Consider the following 20,607-nt stretch of genomic DNA (forward strand, 5'->3'; position numbering starts at 1 on the left):
CGTGGTAATTCATCTGGTAGCGATCATATTACTCTAAAAACACTTAAATGTATTTTTCCTGTTATATCTGAAGTTTTATGTGGGTCAATTAGTGAGTGTTTTCGTCAAGAAAAATTCACAGACTGTTTTAAAGTTGCCCGTATAACCCCTATTCATAAGGGTGGTATTCAAAATGACCCAGGAAACTATAGACCGATATCTGTTTTCCCCATCATTTTCCGTGTTTTAGAGAAGTGTTTTAGTATTAGAACGATGAGTTTTTTGGAGGATCATACGTTACTGGTAGAGACACAATTTGGGTTATGTAGAAAAAGGACAACAGAACAGGCGATGACTTACTTGACAACTATTATTAATGATGTATTAGATAAAGGTTTTAAAATAGGTGCTATATTTTTAGATCTGATGAAAGCTTTCGACACTGTGGATCAAGAACTTCTACTTAAGAAGTGTGAGGTGTACGGTTTGAGGGATAAATAATTAAATTTTTTAAGAAGTTTTTTAAGTAATCGGTATCAGTATGTCCAACTAAATGATTCTTCTTCCAAAAAAAAAGCGTATTGAAATAGGTGTTCCGCAAGGATCAGTTCTCTTTCCTATATTATTCTTGATATTTATTAAGGATTTACCAAATTGTCTCAATAATTTTTGCTCTAGAATAAATGAACTAACGGTAAACCCGACTAATGAAACAGTTTCACTTTTTGCTGATGACACAACAGCCATTAGCACAGCTAAGACAGCGAAGCTGCTGCAGATTTCCATGAAGGGATCAGTTAATAGAATTATAGCATGGCTGAGGGTAAATAAGTTAAGGATTAACATGGCTAAGTCTAACTTTATTATTTTCTCGCGATCATCAAACTTTTACCCATGGATCAAGGAATTAGATATGCCCAATGGCGTTATAAAGCGGACTGCGCTTTTTAAATACCTTGGGATTGTAATAGATGAAACTCTGTCTTTTAAGGAAAATGTAACTTTAACTAGCAAAGTTTTGGCTAAAAATCTCGGTATAATGAAGAAACTCCACATTTTTTTCCCAAATCTGTCCTCCGCTATCTTTATTTTCCTTTAATGCGGCTGTATATACTTTATTGCTAGTGCATTTGGCTCTCTACTTTTTCTTCTACCCTAAAACCAATAAGAGTTCTACAAAATCATGCCGTATGAATTTTAGCCGGTATATTTCCAAGTATGTCTGTTCGAGAAATTTACCCAACTTTAAAAATTTTGCCGGCTGCAGGCCTTCGTGAATTCTATGTATTGTATTTTATTTTTGGACTGTTCATCAGGATGTTCAGCCTCGTTGTTTCGGTGATTTATTGTCCATTAGGTCTACTGTTCATTCTCATGATACAAGGGGTAGCACGGACTTCTGTGTACCTAGAGGTATATCTTCCCGTTCGTGTTTTTCTGTTTTTTATAGAGGTACGCGGAAATGGAATAGTTTGAATAGTGATATTAAGAATATTGGTGACCCCTGTATTTTTAGAAAAATCATTAAGGAACTACTTTTTGCTGAATATGAGTTTTGACTGATTGATTGATCTATTTATTGTGGGGGTTTTGTTGATATGATGTTCCCAGAGGAAGTATAATATATGATATTATTTTGTATTTATTGTTTAGTGTGATGGTACTAGTGGTGTCGGTGGCCAAGTGTTCTTTGTTTTAAGGATTTTGTTTTCTCTACCTCCCCTACGGACAAGCTTTGCTTTTTAGGGGAGGAAGCAATAATTTTTTGTTGATATGTTTTTTCTTTCCATAAATCCTTCGTTCTTATTTCTCATATAAACCTCAAAGGGGGCTCATTTGATTGGTAATCAGAATTTCTACTGGCCTTTTTAACAATCAAAAGTGATTTGAGGTCGACCAGCCCCCCCCCCCCGTACACCAATCATTTTCCCGAACACATTCAATCAAAATTTTTAAGATAGCATTATGTTCAGTGTATTTGAAAGGTCCATAAATTATGTCTTTGAGGATACCCCCCTCTCTATATAGCCCTCAGGGTAAGGGTTGTAAGTTACGCCCTGGGGTATAAAGCTTTTTATAGAAATGGTGGTCGTATAAACTTCAAAGAGGACTCATTGGATTGGTAATCAGAAGTTATAGTTTAATTTTAAGAGCCAAAGTAATCAGACGGCAATTCCCCCCCCCCCCCACCCACACACATGTTGTATTTTCCCGAAACGTATCTGGTACAAATTTTAAGATGGAGAATTGTTGTCATAGAAACTTCGGAAAGGGCTTAGTCGGTTTTTAATTGAAAGGGCTAGTGCCCGCTTTAATAATCAAAAGTGATTGGAGGGCAACCATCACCCCCACGCCCATTATTTCCCCAGACACTTCCAGTCAAAATTTCATAATAGTTATTTTGTTTGTCGTAGTCTAAAAGTCCAGAAATTATGCCTGTGAGGATGAGAACCCCCTCACAGTCCTCAGGGCAAGGGTTGCAAGGTATGCCCCAAGGGCATTTAAGGTTTTTATGGAAAAGATGGTCATATAAACTTCGGAGGGGGCTCATTGGATTTGAAGTCGGAATTTGAAGAGCTATTTTTAAGAGTCAAATTTATTGGAGGACAGCTATACCCCAACCCACGTCATATTTTCCCCAAATGCATCCGACAGAAATTTTCAGATATCCATTTGTTCAAAAATAGTCCAAAGATCTTATAACACGGTCTTTGGGGTTGACACAACCCCCCAGGGTATGGAGGTAAGGGTTTTAAGTTATGCCCTGGGGAGATGTAGGGTTGTAATGAAGAGGTGGTCTTGTGAACTTTAGAGGAGGCTCATTTGATTGGAAATGCAGTTCTAGTTCCATTTTAAGAGTCAAGCGTGATGGAGAGAAAATAGACCCCCCCCCCTCCCTGATATCCTCTTTTCTCCAAACACATTCAATCGAAATTGTTGTATAGCAATTTTGTAGCCAATAGTCCAAAGAGAATATAACAATGTCTTCAGTAATCAAATATAAGAAATATTTAGGTGGGCTTTGAACGAAAAGCAAAAAAAAACTATGAGCATGTGGACTTTCAAAAAGGTGACAAAACATTATCTTAAGAACAACTTATATTATTAAGTTACATTTTTAAGAGTAAGTTGTGGGGGATTTTGAACTAGCCAGAAGGCACTATGTGTATGCTTTTAGTACTACAACTACAGTTACCGTAATTAATGACGCTAAGAGTATTAAGGTGAAACTTATAGGAAATGTTTAGGGGGCGTTCCAATGAAACGGAAAAACTGTATACATGGTGTGCTGGATTTAGGATCCTTTGTCCGAGAGGACGAAGGTTCGAATCTTAGTGTACTCAATTATTTGGTTTGGTATGGGGGTCAGTGGCGTGACTCTGTAAGCTCAGCCAGAGTCAACCCAGCTTTAAATAGGTACCTGGAAAAATCTGAAGAAGGTAAACAGGAAGGGTGTGCGAAAGCATAGGATGGTTGGCCCCCAACCCCCCATTACACTCCCTGGCTGAAGGGCCAAGAAACGGAGATCAGCACCGCCGGTAGGGACTGTAAAGTCCAATGCCGTATTCTTTACCTTTTTTACCATATAAGCAATATCATAGGCAGCACCACTCTATAATAGCCAGAAATATCATTCAAACATTTAAAGAAGCTAATTCGATCCAAAATTAAAAGTTCTGGTGCCCTTTTTAAGAGTAACAAGAGATTGGAGGGCAAGTAGCCCTTAGACAACTATTTTGTTCAGTATAGTAGACTGGTCCAGCAACTATGTCTTTAGGGGTATTGTGGATGTCAAGCCCCCACAATTATGCCAAACTATGGATTCTTATAGAAAATAAAACAGGGATATCAAATATTTTTTTTTCATGAAAATGACTTTGTCAATAAAAACGAACGGAAAATAATCTAAAAAACCTTTTCCCGCTAAACGAGTTTTTCAAAGAAAAGTAAAGAGTTCCATTGAGCTAAAAATGGACAGAAATGAAGTCAAGTAATCATCCAAGCGTAAAACTACCACAAATCACTATCAATATATAAATGAAACTCAAACTGAACAGATATTAGAATAAATACCCGAGTCAATCTCGAAACAAGCAAAGATTAACATTAGTAAAGCTGATAACCCCCCTGCCTTCTCAAGACCAGAAAATAATTTGCGCTTTACTGAGACAAAATATGTTTAAATATTTTCTTACTAAAATAAGTAAAAAACTCTTGAGAAGGTATGGGGGTTTTCAGCCCTATTAATTTTAATTTTTGCTCGTCTTGAGTTTGACTCGGCTATTTATTATAATTTCTGTTTGTTTTGAGTTTCATTTAATTGTTGATAGGGATTTTTGATAGTTTTACGCTTGGAAGATTATTTGACTTTATTTCTGGCCATTTTTCGCTTCAAAGAGCTCTTTACTTTTCTTTGACAACTTGTTCTGTGGAAAAAGTTTTTTTTGTCGATACAAATATATGACACCGTCATTCAGCCAGGGGGGTGCTGGTTCCTCCCTTGCCTCCCTTATGGGCGCCCATGCCAAGTCTTCTCTAATTATTTCAGAGCAACACTTGCGATTAGAAGTATCGATAGCCCAGAGCTAACTTACTCCTTTCTTTTCGGTAAACATTCGTGGATTGAACAACATACCCACACAATATTAATCAATGACCGACCTAGAAAAGGTATTAGCTGAATTCAGAATAATTAGAAATAGAACGTTTTTCCTTTTACTCTATTTTATAATAAATATTAGTTGTCACTGGATTCTGAGTACCAATCTTACCTACGCCTCAGTTATAAAACGCTGACAAATTTTGGCCCTGATAAGTAGGGGTAATCTTACAATTCAAAATCATCTTAGTTCAATCAAACTTCTGCAAAATCATCTTAGTTCAATAAAACGTCAGCAAAATCATCATAGTTCAATAAAACGTCAGCAGATTCATTTGCTAACTCTTTCGTTGACATTAAAAGCAGAATTTGATCTGAATCGTCAGCAAAAAGGATGGTTAAGCCATGATAAGGGGTAGGTAGAACTGGGACTTGTTAAACGTGTTTCCAATTTTCTAGAGAACGGATGGTCTGGACGAGCTATTAGTGACGAAGAACGGGTGAGAGTGCCAGAAAGTGGGAAAAGATATGAATTTATCATTGAGGACTATTTATCCCTTATATGTATGAAGTGCCTATCTGGGGGATGTCTCTTTTGATTTTTATTCCCCCTTTCTTGTTCAAAGTTCATCGCAAAATCTACCACTTAAAAAAAAAATAATAAAGAATAGTATCCATGTGATAGAAGAGTAGCAAGGAACTTATTGCTTTTACAAAGTAGCTTTGTTGAAACTAGTGACGACGCATTTGCATTACAGGTATAAAAATATACCATAAATTATACCGTGTTTCGGTAGAGAGGATGCCGCAAACACACCGCTTTTTTCATCGACCGGCGCCGCTTTTTGGTATCGGTCGAGTGGCAACACTAATGTACCCTTTGCACTCTGTATATTTTTAACATTAATAGATGGCAGTCATACAGCAAGATATTTGAAATTGAACAATGTGAGATTTCTTCTTTCTAGATAATTAAGTATCAAAGGAGAGACGTTTGATCATCTGTATTTTCTAAGAATCATTTGAAAAACTGGATATTACTAGAAAGGTATCAACTAAACTGGGTAAATTATTGGTTCAGGGGCTTCTTTGTATCTTGTAAAGTGTTTGATTTAGGCGAATGAAATTTTCAGGACTAGGCTAGCCTAAAGTAAATAGGCCTATGTATAATGGCCTAGTAAATATATAATGTCTGGCCATTTTTGAAGGTGATATGCTAAGCAAATAGAATCTATTTTATGCCATCTCCAAATATCATGGTTGCTTTTCTGACAATATCCCCCTCCCCCCTGATGGTCCCAGTTATACCTCAAACATTAAGTTTGGGTATTTGTTTAGCCTTGTGTCACCTGATAAGGAGACATGTTAAGAAAACAATTCTTACTTTAAAATATGTATAATGATCCTAGTTCTTATATTAGCCTATCCAATGGGAGAACCTTTATCATCAAGTCTTTCCTCTAAAAATCCTTCTTTTTCCAGCTTAAAATAAGAAGTTTCCAAAACCCATGCTGCTGAAACCTTAATTTTCAGTTATCAGTTTCTTTTTCTCTGGCTTTAGTTCTGAAAATTCAATTCATGTTATTTGAGTAGAATTTTAAGCCATATGTATTAGCATATCTAGTAAAATTCTTCTTTAGCTACTCTTAGGCTATCTTGGAAATGGGTTAGGTTAGGAAAATGAAACTTTTTGGGATGGGTCTACAGGCTATAAGTCTGACCTGGGAAGGTATTTTGAAGTACCTACCTCCAGTCCTTCTCCCTTTAGAGGGTCCATACCTTTGATGACCTTTAAGAATCTGTGTGCTATAAAAGTGAAACCTCACAAAATAGATCTTCTGCTTAAATGAAGTACAACGAAATTGTTTTCAGCTTCAAAACCTTGCTCAATCCCAATTTATAGGGTTTTAAAGATATGCGGTAAAATTCAACTTTAGCTACTTTTGGCTATCTTGGAAAGGGGTTAGGTTAGGAAAATGAAACTTCCAGGAATTGGTCTACAGGCTAAAATATGTCCTGGGAAGGTATTTTGAAGTACCTACCTCCAGTCCTCCTCTCTCTAAAGTGTCCTGGAATTTCCCGACATGACAGGCCCTATGCCTATTGAAATTTTGATAAAACAATATTTTACCTTAATTTTCAGTTATCAGTTTCTTTTTCTCTGGCTTTAGTTCTGAAAATTCAATTCTTGTGATTTGAGTAGAATTTTAAGCCATATGTATTAGCATATCTAGGAAAATTCTTCTTTAGCTACTTTTGGCTATCTTGGAAATGGGTTAGGTTAGGAAAATGAAACTTTTTGGGATGGGTCTACAGGCTATAAGTCTGTCCCAGGAAGGTATTTTGAAGTACCTACCTCCAGTCCTTCTCCCTTTAGAGGGTCCTGACCTTTGATGACCTTTAAGAATCTGTGTGTTATAAAAATGAAACCTTACAAAAAAGATCTTCTGCTTAAATGAAGTACAACAAAATTGTTTTCAGCTTCACAACCTTGCTCAGTCCCAATTTATAAGGTTTTAAAGATATGTGGTAAAATTCTACTTTAGCTATTTTTGACTATCTTGGAAAGGGGTTAGGTTAGGAAAATGAAACTCTCAGGGATGGGTCTACATGCGAAAGTAGATCATGGGAAGGTATTTAGAAGCACCCACCTCCACTCCGTATACTTCTAGAGGTTCATGAAATTTGCATAGCTTACGGGACATTTCTATAACTATTAAATTTTTTACAAAACAAAATTTTTACCTTTATTTTCTGTTATAATTGTCTTTTGCTTGGTTTATTTCTGAAAACGAACTTCATGTTATTTCAGTAGAATTTTAAGACACGTGACTGTTTTTTTTCAAAATTTAGGAAATTTATTTGAATATATTTAAAATATTATAAATTGTGATTGAGCAAAGTTTTGAAGCAATTTTGAAAACAATTTTGTTGTACTTTATTTAAGCAGAAGATCTATTTTGCAAGGTTTCACTAATATAACAAAAAGATTTTTAAAGGTCATCAAAGGTTCCAGACCCTCTAGAGGGAGAAGGAGTGGAGGTAGGTATTCAAAATACCTTCCTGGGGCATACTTTAGCCTGTAGACCCATCCCTGAAAGTTCCATTTTCCTAGCCTAACTCCTTTCCAAGATAGGCAAAAGTTGCTAAAGTAGAATTTTACTATTAGCTTTTCTCTGATATATAAAATTTTTCTCAATTCTTCTTTGGTAACAAAATGTGAGGGTTTTAGTCTTACATAATTTTACTCAATAGGATACTGGTTTTTTAACCTAAGTATGTATTTCAAGATTTTTTAAAATTGTTTTCAGAATTAAAATTATTTAGGACCAAACACTTGACATTATTAGTTTATTGAATTACCTACAAGGACCTCTTTTTGGAAATACCAGTTTTCCTATTTTGATATATATATCCTTTTTATGTTTCAGTTTTATTCACATATTAACTAAATAATATAAAATAATTTGCCTAGGGTAAATGAGGCTCTGGAAACCTAACTCAACTACTTTCCAAGATAGAAAAAAGCCACTCATCTAGAATTTTACCTTCTATTCAATGGTGTTTCTAATCATAATGCTTACAGCTGCCACAAATGAGTGCTAACCCCTTTCTCCCCTGATGAGACCAGATGTGCCCCTAGGCTTTCTGTTAGTATTCTCTGGTTGTGATTAAAATTTCATTAAAAACAATCTATCATTGGTGAAAGATTGATTTTCAGCCCCAATGCCAAGGCAGTGTCATCATCTGCCTTTCAATCCCTTACCATTATCAAAAGGACAATCTTAAACCAGAATTCTGGAGTGTTCATGAAATAGATATGGTCCTGGTTTGATGGCAAACTTGAGACTGGAATGTCTTTGGCATTCCCATTTTCTCAAAAAGGACAAAGAGGAAAAGTGGAGCACAGTGCAAGTAAGGTGGTCAATGGATTGCAGAGAGTGTTTTATGTAGAACATCTGCACCATCTTAAGTCCCCACAATTACATATAGAAGAAAACAAGGAGATATGATTCTTGCTCATAAAATTATATCTAAAAATACTCCTTGCACCACACAAGTTATTTGCCTACTCCTTGCACCACTCCTTGCACTGCTCCTTGCTATTTGCCTACTCCTTGCACCACATGAGTAGAGGACATTCTAAGCAACATTGTACCGCTAAAGAAAGAAGCCATGTTGTCCACCAGAGAGTTGCCAGTGTATAGAACCAGCTTAGCAGATAGACACACTATCTGCTGAATCAAATTACATTATCTAGTCCAATTTCAAACACAGTCAGTTTGTGTGGCCAAACTATTTAAACTTGTTTGGGGAATCTTGCCATTACTTGTACAGCTTGGATATAAGACTGAAATAAATTATAGAAAACTGAAAGTTGATACCTGCTTTCCAAAAAACTATTTAGCTTCTCTTGATTTGTGCCAGAAAAAGAGATATTCAGTTTTGATGAAACTTCTATGATTAGAAAGTGTGAATTTTCATCATAAAAACAGAGCAGAATTTTCTTTTTAAAGTTCAGGAAACAGTAGTTTCTAAAAAATTTCTAGCATACCTGTTATGAAAATGCAAAAATTTAGCTAAAAAGAAATGTCATTTGATTAATTTTGAAGCTTTCAGAATCCCCTGTGGTTATACCCACTTTGATTGAAAACCTTGCCAATATAGTTTTACTATCATTCCAATCAAATTTCAAAGCCAAATCACAAATCCTCAATAGCTTTCAGTGATATCTAGTCCCCTAGAAAAATTTGCTAATTAACCATTTGTCTTTGAGACAGTCAGCTGACATTGAGGCTTGTAATATGATTTTTAAAGTATCAAATCCTCGAAAGTTTATTTTTTTCATTTTTCTTGTCTTTCTATAAATATTAATTCTTTTCATTATGTTATTTCTTTACACTATATGGTGGCCCCTCAATTATTTTACTATGACATTCTGTATATTGAAAATTATACCAATACAAATTTACTGTAACTCTTCTTGAATAATTCCCCTTGGATGCCCAGTTTAAGAGCTTGGTAAAATATACTAAAAAAGACTCAGTAAAAGTGCTGATTGGTGGAAGGGGATTGGAGGGCAGTAACCTTTATCTTTTGAAAAGACATTTTTTTTTGTATTTTCCCTGAAAACTACCTTTTTAGGTATTTTCCTTGGAAAAAAATGCTCGTCCCCCTATATTTAAAAACATAAATTTTGCTCACTTATACATTGTCATAAATTTGTCCCTTCTTTTTGCTAGGCTACTCCCTAAGGAAAAAATGTATTGTCCAAATTATATATCCACATTGTATTTTCAACAGCCCAACTCTTTTCTTCTAGCTGCTTGTTTAGTGTTTGCTATTAAATGAATGAGAAGAAAATAGTCATGCTATTGAATAAACAACAAGTATCTTGGCTGTATATTTGTCCATTAGGAGGGAAGTGGGGGTAAATTGAAGCAAAGTGACATTTAGGAATGATATAAGTAAGCATTTTAAAATGTTTTAGAGTAATTTTCACAATTTTATGGTGTTCACTTTAGAAGTAGTAATGTGTAAGAAGGATACCTGAATAGGGAATCAAATTATATGTGTCTTTGTTTCTCTCTAATTTCTGCCCTAAAACAGTAATTGCTCAAATCCTTATTAACAGACATTTTGTTCTAAACCTGCTTAGTAGCATCATGCCATTGAAAAATATAATTGCCATCATACATTAAATGCCATTGCATCATGTCATTGGATAAATATAATCTTTCAAATTGATTGAGAATGGAAGGAACAAATCTGATGAAATAGAGAGTTTCATTATTATGAAATTTTTGTTATCTGTATGAAGTGTTTTTGTGTAGTCTAGTTTTCTGTATAGCCTAAGGCTATACCAGGCCCTATTATGGGGGGGGGGGGCTAGGCTTATTTTGCTATAGCAATCACTATATTTAGAAAAAGTATTATTGGAGGAACCAAATTGTACTACTCCAGGGACGAATCTCCAGCATTTTATGGGGGGGGGGGGGGCAAGAAGGGTCCATATCTGGATAGTCAAAGGGCCTGGGATGTATAATATTTTTTCGCCACATTATTAGGGGAGCAACTGCCCCCCTTGCCACCCCCAAACGACGCCCCTGTACTGCTCTTTTGAGTTTTTTTTAAGATGACAATAACAAGACATGACAATGACGAGATGACAGACAACAATGACACCCTCACATTTTGAAATGTGGTTGTGTTGAAAATGAGTGAAAAAAACTAAACTAGTTTTGAAAAAGAATCTTTTTTTAACTAGACACGAAGATAACATAAGAGTAATAGTAACACTGTTTAATTCTTGATTCAACAATCTTTTCAAACACAAGTGGGCATTGGTTTAATCCTACGTGAAGACTTTATCTGAAAAAGACTATAAGAGCAAAAGAGAAGTACCATTTAATCCCCCAAGAATTTTTGAATTTAGAATATGGCTTAAAAGGCTTGATCTTTGTGGTAATTTTAAGCAATATTTTAAAATAAATAGGGTCAAACTAATTTATTTTTATGGAAGCAAGTTCAAATCTGCCAATTCTTCTACGGTACCGTATTAAATAAAAAAAACAAGTTTTTTTCAAAGTAAAGTAAGGAGCAGCATTAAAACTTAAAATGAACAGAAATTATTACGTATATGAGGGGGGTTACGAAATTTTTTTTTAGCACTTTTAAAATCAATCAATCAATCAATCAATTTATTAATACTAAAAAAAAAACAAAACAATTACAAACTTAAAATTTATACACGCCCAAGAAGCTCAGCTTTTAAAGGGCCAACAAAACAAATAAGACACTATTATAAATCACATAAAAAAAAAAAAAAAAAAAAAAAAAAAAATTGGATAAGACATTTATGAAAATAGGAGAATTAATAGGAAACTTCAAAAATAACTGAAAAAAAAATATATATATAAACGAAGAAGAGATTTGAAATAGGATTGAATAAAAAAAATAAAAATAAAAAAAAAATCAGAGAATTATATTGAATGAAAAAAAGACTTATAAATGTGGATGTAATGCAAAAAAAAAAAGAAGAAAAAGGGGGAAAATACTATACTGGAAATACCCAGTGAGAAAGTGCCTTTGCAGAAAGAGATAGAGGGACATCAGGAGGGATGGAGCTCCATAGTAAAATAGATTGATAAACAGGAGACCTCTGGCCTGCTGTCGATGATCACTTAGGTAAAATGAACCTGCGATAAGAGCTACGTAAAAAAGAAGAGTACCTACCTGAGCCTGACAGAAAGAAAAACTGCTGCAGAGATGGTGGAAGTGTACCTATAAAAGCAGAATGCGCTAAATAAAGGTAACTTTAACCCACAATGCGATCCAGCAGAGCTATTTCAGTATCATTATAAAGATCAGAAGAACAGTAAAACCAAGGTAGAAGAAAATTAGCCTACACAGCCCTATTTTGGGCTCTTGTTATGTGAGCAAAGAACAGATTTATTAGTACTACCCCAGCCAGACAAGCAATAAGAAAGGCAAGGAAAAACAAAAGCGTAATAAAAAGAAAGCATAACATCTGGGGGAAGAAATGAGTTAACCCTGTATAACATTAAAGATTGGCAGAGGACAAGGGAACGTGTATGAGTTGTATAGGGTTTAAAAGAAAGAAAACAGTCAAGATACACACCAAGAAATTTCACTATAGCATCTTGCGTTATAATATCATTCCCATAGGTCAGGATGGTTGGTTCCCTTGCGTCTCTCATACGATAAGGGGTTCTAAAGTGTACAAGGGCACTTTTTTGGCTGTTAAGAGTCATACCATTTGACCAGCACCAATCTTTTACTTTATCAAGAAGACCTTGAGCTAGGAAAATGGCAGATGGCAGGTCCACTGCAGCAATGAAAAAGTTACTGTCGTCAGCAAAAAGAATAGGGTGCACGAGGGGATGAAGACCATCAACAATATCATTAATATAAATTAAAAACAAAAGTGGTCCAAGCACAGAGCCCTGTGGGACACCTTTCACAATAGGTAAGGAAGAGGAAGAAGTACCATTAACCAAAACATACTGAGATCTCCCTGGGAGGTAAGACCTAAACCATTCAGGAGGGACTCCATGCACTCCAAATGAAGATAATTTAGACAAAAGAACAGAGTGAACGACCATATCAAATGTCTTTGAAAAGTCAAGAAATAGACCCAAAACACACAAGCCCTTGTCTAGGTTAACACTCAAAAACTCTGTTGCATCTGAAAGTGCATGCAAGGTAGAAAAACTGGGACGAAAGCCATACTGATGGTTAGTTATGAGAGAATTTCCTGCAGTAGTATTAGTACTAAATACAAATGAAGAGAGTCTACAATACACTAATTTTCAACAACCTTAGAAATTACAGGAAGGAGAGAAATAGGTCTATAGTTTGCAATTAGAGATGAATCACCTTTTTTAAACAAAGGTACAACATTAGCAACCTTAAATAAATCAGGAAAAACACCAGAAGAAAGAGAAAGGTTAGTTATGTGTGAGATGGGGTTAGAAAAAAACCGACCGATTTTTGAAAGAGAATTATAGCTCAAACCAAAACCATCAACTGAACAGCTACTTGAAAGCTGAGAAATAATGTTAGAAATTTCGGTATTACTGCATGGGAAAAGGAAAAATTACTTTTCTGCTAAGGAAAAACTACTTACTCTGCTATAGGTTGGATTAGAAACTGAAGGAAGTGAGGTGAAATACGAATTGAAGGCGCTTGCTGAAAAATTATTGTCCACGAAAGATCCATCAGCTTTCCTGTAACGACAAGCGGGGACTGTTTGAGTATCTTGCGGGAAAGAACTTCATTAACTACAGTGCAAACCTTTCGCAAATTTCCCTTACACTCATCCATTTGACGCAAAAAATAGAGCTTTTTAGCAGCACACACTGAAAAAGAAAGCATATTTTTATAAAGTTTTTGCTTCAAAATATCTTCCTGTGTCTTACTTTTGCATGCAGTGTTGAACAGAGACGCTTTCATATGCGTAGCATTGATCAGACCTCTAGACATTCATAGACATTTGGGTCTGGAATTCCTTGGCCTCTTTCTAAGAGGAAAATGCTTATCCAACAGAGCTCCCATACAACACAAAAATAAATTCGTTGCACAATCAACATCATTAGCTTCAAGAACACTAGACCAATCAGTACTCTGAAAACTATGTATTGAATTTAAAGTTTCTTTATCTGTGGAAGTTCTAAGGTAAGGCTCATCCCGCTCATCCACAGCAATCTCAGCTTGAGGCACAAAAAGTGAAACATGAATAGAGAAGTGATCAGAAAGATCAGTGAAAACAAGACCAGAAGTAAACTTCAAATTAGAAGAATGAGAAATGAAAATATTGTCTATTAAAGTGGCAGAATTTCTAGTAGGGTCAACACGAGAAGGAAAAAAAATTGAAGGAAGTAGACCAGCAGAAGAAAGCACATCAAAGAGATGGTCACAATCAGCACTTGATCCAATATTTAACATATTACAATTAAAATCTCCCAAAACACAAATACGTTTTTAGAGAAAGACCCCACACAAGAAAGTTGATCAAGCAAATCACAGAACAAATGTGTTGGAAAAGGAGGGGGCTTATAAAACAAACAAACAGTGTCACATGCAAACTGGCTTTTCAGATCAATAACAAGAGAATAAACTGTCCTACTATTTGACACTACTGATGTAAACAAGGATTCAAGGTCAGACGTTCTTCTAAACTCAATATCAGACTTTATAAATAAAGAAATACCTCCTGAGCACTTTGTTACCATTCTGGGGATATGGACAGCAACATAACGATGCATATCATAGGCTTTAAAATTTTCACCATCAGATAACCATGCTTCTGTTAAACCTATTACATCAAAAGGACAAGAATTTTCAGACCATAAATACGATTTCAGACAATCCCACTTATCTCTTATCCCACGCACATTGAAACAAAATATATTGAAGCTACTATTTAAAGACAGTGAGGGTATAATTTTATCACAATAATCAATGGTAGTGTGATAATTACAGCTAGAATTAACCATAGATTCAAGGAGAGGGTCAAGCGTGAGAGTCTCTTGTTTACCAGCCCTAATTGGTTGATCAAATATAACCGAATTAAGAATAGAAGAATTCAAAAGAAAAGAGAAATCACCCATAATTATCACACATAATAAATATACACATAGAAATATAAGTGGGATGGAACAAATTATCCAAAGTATTGGACCAAAGTATAATGTGACACCAGTTACTATTACATGAGCTGCAAGTGTGCTGGACTGACAAAAAAATAATAGAAGTTAGGCTACATGAAGGTGAGAGGATCACAAAAAGCATAAAGAGATATCAGTAGAATGAAAGTAGAATCAAAGTATTGGCCCAATTTATAATGTGGGACCAGAGAATTATGTAAGCTGTAACTGACATGAAAAAAAAAAATATATATAATAGCAGTCAGCCTACCTGAAGGTGATAGGATTACAGACAAATATAAATGAATATCAATGGAATGACACATATTATTCCAAATATTAGCCCAAAGTATACTATGGGTAGTAAGAAATTATGAGAGCTGCATATATACTGACATGACAAAAATATGATAGAATTCAGGGTACAAAAGGGTGATAGCATCAAAAAATAAGATAAAGAAATATCAATGAGATGGCATATATTATTCAAAATATTGACAAAAAATATAATATGGGACCAGTCAAAATTATGCAAGTTGCATGTGTGTTGACATGAAAAAAATATGATAGAATTCAGGTTACAGGAAGGCGATAGGATCACCAACCCAGATAAAGAAATAATAGTGGCATGACACATATTCATCAAAATATTGGCCCCAAGTATAATGTGGAACCAGTCAAGATTATATGAGCTGCAATTATGCTTAAATGACAAAAATATGAAAGAAAACAGCCTGCATAAAGGTAATAGGATCACAAACAAACGTAAAAAAAAAAAAATAAATAACAGTGGGATAACATATATGATCCATAATATTTGCCCAAAATGCAATATAGGACCAGTGAAAATTATATGAGCTGCAAATGTGCTGACATGACAAAAGTACTATAGAAGCCAAGCTACATGATGGTGAAAGGATCATAAACAAACATAAAGAAAAATCAGTGGGAAGGCACATATTATTATAAGTATTAGCACAAACTATAATGTGTGACCAGTTGATATTATGGGGGTTACAAGTATAATGACACGACAAGAATATAATGTAAATCAGACAACATGAAGGTGACAGAATCACAAGCAAACATAAAGAAATATTAGTGGGAAGGGACATATCATCCAAACTATTGGCACAAAGTGTAATATGGTACCAGTCTAAATTATGTGAGGACAGTAAAGAATAATAGAGGAATATTTTAAGAACAGCAAGTAAATCCCTACAGAAACAATGCAATATATTATAAGAAAATAAATCTAAATCCATCACTTTAATTTTTCTACATTTGCAGCACATAAATCAATTTCACTCTGATTATTAAACTTAACCACTCTTCCAGATTGGGTTTTATACAGGATATCACCTTTATTGGACCAAACATTACGTAAGCCAAGCTTTGACTTGGCATATGAAAGAAGCTGTAAGCGTTGTTTTGTAAGTGTCTCAGAGAATAGAATCCCTGATCCTTTCAAATCCTTCTTTTGTCTGAGAAGCAGTTGACGAACTCGTAAGTTGCAAAATTCAACAACTATGGGTCTGGGTTTTGCAGATGGTTTACCAATTCTTTTGGCTGATACAACATCAGACTGAATAATTGGTATGCCAGGAAACTTCCCAGCACATAGTGACAGGAATTGACTTTCAGTGTTTTCAATGGAGGTCTCCTCTTTCACCCCAAAGACAATAATTTGGTTGCTCAAAGCCTGCTGTTCAAAACGGTCATTTAATCTTGCCAGGTTGGACTGGATAGGCTGGAAAGAGTTTTTAAGGTCTATCAAGGATGACTCTAAAGTAGCCAATGTAGATTCAACAGAAAATATGTGTCTGTTATAGCTTTCAAGAGTTTTATCCACTAGATTACTAAGATCTAGGTTGAAGCCAGCATACACCTCCTGCTTGATTGCATCCAGCTTATCTGAAGAGATAGTGACATTATGTTGCATGAATGTCTGTTCATCTTTCATTTTAACCACTGCCTCATCTACCTGGGAAGAGATCTTAGCCAATACAAGGTCATCAAGTAACCCTTTCACGGAAGATTTAAGGTTGTCAGGTTGTAGTGAATCTGCTAGCATTTTATGTTTGATTTTTATGCTATTTATGTGGTCAGTGAGCATGAGTAGTTGCTCTGAAACAGATTCTGATCCAGAGAATTGGATTGAGCTGTCAGACCTTATTTCACGAGGTGGCTTGAGTTGACTTTTCATTTCTTATCTGAAGTAAACAACAAAACAGGAACAGAATAAGCAGTGGTATAAGACAGTTTGGGTATAAGGTAGGATATAGTCCACAATGAAGTAACAAATTTCAAATACCAAAGCAGGGGATTGTGAAATTTCAAGAATAGAAAGCAATCAGCAAAAAACATCAAGCATCAACAGTAGCAGTGGCATAAACCCAAGGATTGGTTACTGTAGTCAAATTACAAGTTAAAATTGGTATAGGTCTCACCTGATGAGTCCCCTCTTACACCCCAGGGGTGGGGGCTGCTATGTGTGCCTGCCTTTACCCACTGGTAGGCAGGCAGAACCAGTACTTCAGGAGGCTTAAAGTGTTGCTGGTTATGCCAGAAAACCTCAAATTCTGATCTGATCTGATACCCACGTCTTTTCAATTTTCAAATTTTTTGCCAAGGGGGCAACCCTTGAGAAGGGGGCAACCCCCCTCATATACTTAAAATTTCCGAGTACAATCTTCCCTAAAATGACAATTTTATTCCATCCTCAAGGGGGCTAAATATAGCTTTAGGCTAAACATTAAGCTTCGCAAGAAAGAACTATAATAATAATTTCTCACTTTTTTATCTGCAAAGGAAATCTATTAATTTTATTAAGTCCCTAGGCCAGTTTATGAAAAAAACTTCTTATTGTTCTAATTAAACAAACCTTGTGTTTCAGGAGTTGTTGTTAATAAAATGCGAAAAAATTCAAACTTTAGGCTCAAGAGTGAGGTGTTGAGAAGGGGGCAACCCCCCTCATATACTTAAAATTTCCGAGTATTATCTTCCCTAAAATGACAATTTTATTCCATCCTCAAGGGGGCTAAATATAGCTTTAGGCTAAACATTAAGCTTCGCAAGAAAGAACTATAATAATAATTTCTCACTTTTTTATCTGCAAAGGAAATCTATTAATTTTATTAAGTCCCTAGGCCAGTTTATGAATATCGAAATGGCTTGCAGCTTACTGGCCATGTAGACTGGGCAAAATGAACCAAAGCAAGAACAAAATATTTTGAAAATCTTATGTTGTATTAATTAGTGACAAACGCAAATGGACCAAGAAAATCTCTAAGAGGACAACATATTTAGTTGTATTGATTCTTGGTGTCCAAATTTTTATTACAGAATGCTTAAACTTTCTTGTAATAAAATGGTTGGTTAAGATAAATATATATTCCAGGGGGTCTACTGGATGGGGTTAGAAAGGTTTGAGCCTCATGGAAGAGTAAGAATTATGCAGATTTTTAATCTGTATGAATGGAAATTCTCTTCCCCACCTTCCTGAATATGATAGATGAATACCATTGTAAAATACCATAGCTGATGAAAGACTTTGAATAATTAATTTAATTTTGCTTAAAATTTAAATTGCCATCCAACACTCGATATCTTAAGCAGAAAAGCTGAAACATTTTCACAAATAGTCTTGCAATTGATTGGGGTGCCAATTGGGTGTGGGGGCATGCTTGGAAAGAATTAGAAAAATACCATTTTCGGTATTTTCATTTTAAAAATTAAAAAAATTTCCCTTCCCCCCAGTTTAAAAAATGCCATTTTGGATCTGTATAAAGATCAATCCCGTACCCCGTGCAATTTACGTTATTAAAACAATGTTAATTGAACTACAAACAAAAATTGGTTGAAAAAATCCCCTCCTGCAAAAAGAAGAGAGCAAAAATCAAAGAAAAGCTGAGAGCAATACTAAAGCCAACAGAAATTGTTATAAATGGATAATTATGCAGAAATTAGAATGAATAATCAAATCTAAAGCAAATAGAAACAACCACAAATCAGATTGAGGTGCCTACTCCCTTAAACGTATAAAGGCTAGAGTGATACCGTATTTGCTTTACTGAACATTTTTATTTGTCATAACATTAACTACAACAATAAAATTGTACAAAAAAAACAAATAAAATTGGAGTACTAATCAAGATTTATAAATAAAACTGACACTGTAGCCCCCTCAAACCCCCTAAAAAGCTCAAGCGTCATTTCTGCCAAATAGAAATAAATTTTTCTAAGAAATAGATATTTTCAAGACTTACTGGAAAAATGGTTCTATACAGTTTATAAGCATTTAATGGAGGAGACTGAAAGGATTTCACCCTTAGGGCAAGATTGCCCTTCATAGACGATTATACCCAAATGCATTAGAAATGATCTTTGCCCTTTGGGCAACAGCCAATCAGGATCTGAAAGCTTTTGAAACCAAAACTTTTTTTTCTGTGTAAATTTAAAAAGTTTGTCGTTCTATTGTACACAATTCAATTTTTTTTTTAGCATAGTTTAAAGACACCTTTCAAATTTCAGGTTTTTGTATTGTTTTGTTCTACTACCCTGTGCACTGCAAAGTTCTACTGTGCAAGTTTGATGCCTTTCTATGCTGTTGCAAGAGGCACAAAGCCAGGAGTGTATCAAACATGGTAGTGTAATATTTGGTACTGTTTTGTTGTAGGATAAAATGCTATATTGTGGGTATTATGTGAACTATTCAGATGCCAAGTTTACCAAGTTCATAAGGCAATCAGTCATTAGCGGTTCTGGCCTCTCTTGCGCCCAGGGCGAAATCTTGATTAACGCCTCCTCCTTTGTCTTCCACAAAATTTCTGGTCAAATTTTTACAAATCTCATTTACTACCAAAATTATTTTTGATCTATTAATTGATTTTATTAATTATTTGATTTTATTGATCTATTAATTTTTTTTAATAATTTTTTTAATTTATTATTTAAATTATCTAATTATTATTGATCATTTTATTTTAATGATTATTTTTTTAGTTTATTAATAATCTATTGTTTATTTCTATGCATTAACTGCACTCTCTATATTTTAATAAAAATGAATTTCAAAAATGACAAAATGATTATCACCGTTAGAATATTTATTTGAAATTTTGCGCCCCTAAAATTGCAGTGCCCCCTTCCTCTGTTCCTCCCCTAAAACCGCCTCCGTTATCAGTGAAGAAAATTCTAAAGAAAGGGCCATTGCTGGCTTTGGTTCTGGTCTACAAAGCGTCTTGCTCAAATCATTTTGTTAAATTTGTTTTAAAAATTAAATTTGTTTTAAAAAATTTTGAATATTTCTTTTCTTCTTATTAATTTAACAGCAAATGGTAAACAAGTGGCAGGAAACAAAGAGTCGCACTATTGAAAATTCATTTAGTGCTCATAATTTGGCCTATATATTTGTCTGTTAAGAGGAAGGGGGTAAAGATTTAGGAGTAGGTACTTAGAAATGATAGAAGTGTGTATTTTTGATATGTCTAATGTAGTTTCCAGAATTGTATTATTTTCTCATGGAGAGTGAAGAATATTGCTATTATTTTCGTTATAGTTAGCTATATTTTTTTCAGCAAAAGCTACTCTTGCCTAGCTATAAATATGAAGACTCAAATCCTTTCCATTACGTATTGTTTTTAGTTTGTTTAGTTTGGATATCAGCTAGGATTTAAGTTTTTGTACCAAGAATTTTAAATTTTGGATTTGTTCCCTCAGGAACTACATGTGTTGGAGTAGAAATCAAAAACGCTAAGATTTTAAAATTCCAGAGTTGGTATCTGGAATAGCCAGCTTCACATCCCTGATTGGAATATGCAAATTTTCTTACTGACACAAATCCGTGCCATATATTTC

At 34.7% G+C, this 20,607-nt stretch overlaps 1 protein-coding gene across 2 annotated transcripts in view; it reads left to right on the forward strand.

Annotated features, from left to right (window-relative positions):
* The first annotated feature begins 5,503 nt into the window (after positions 1-5,503).
* LOC148943099 (ribonuclease H1-like) overlaps positions 5,504-20,607 on the forward strand; it is a 49,231-nt gene continuing 34,127 nt past the window's right edge. For both annotated transcript variants that reach the window (XM_089102046.1, XM_089102047.1), the window contains exons 1-2: positions 5,504-5,627; positions 19,282-19,394. In XM_089102046.1, coding sequence (XP_088958172.1) covers positions 19,342-19,394 — 53 coding nt within the window. In that variant the 5' untranslated portion in view covers positions 5,504-5,627; positions 19,282-19,341. The remainder of the gene's footprint in view (positions 5,628-19,281; positions 19,395-20,607) is intronic.

The sequence above is a fragment of the Artemia sp. Qi Xiang Cuo genome, chromosome 16 (assembly GCF_049724085.1).
Source record: "Artemia sp. Qi Xiang Cuo chromosome 16, ASM4972408v1, whole genome shotgun sequence".
NCBI classification, from domain to species: Eukaryota; Metazoa; Arthropoda; class Branchiopoda; order Anostraca; family Artemiidae; genus Artemia; species Artemia sp. Qi Xiang Cuo.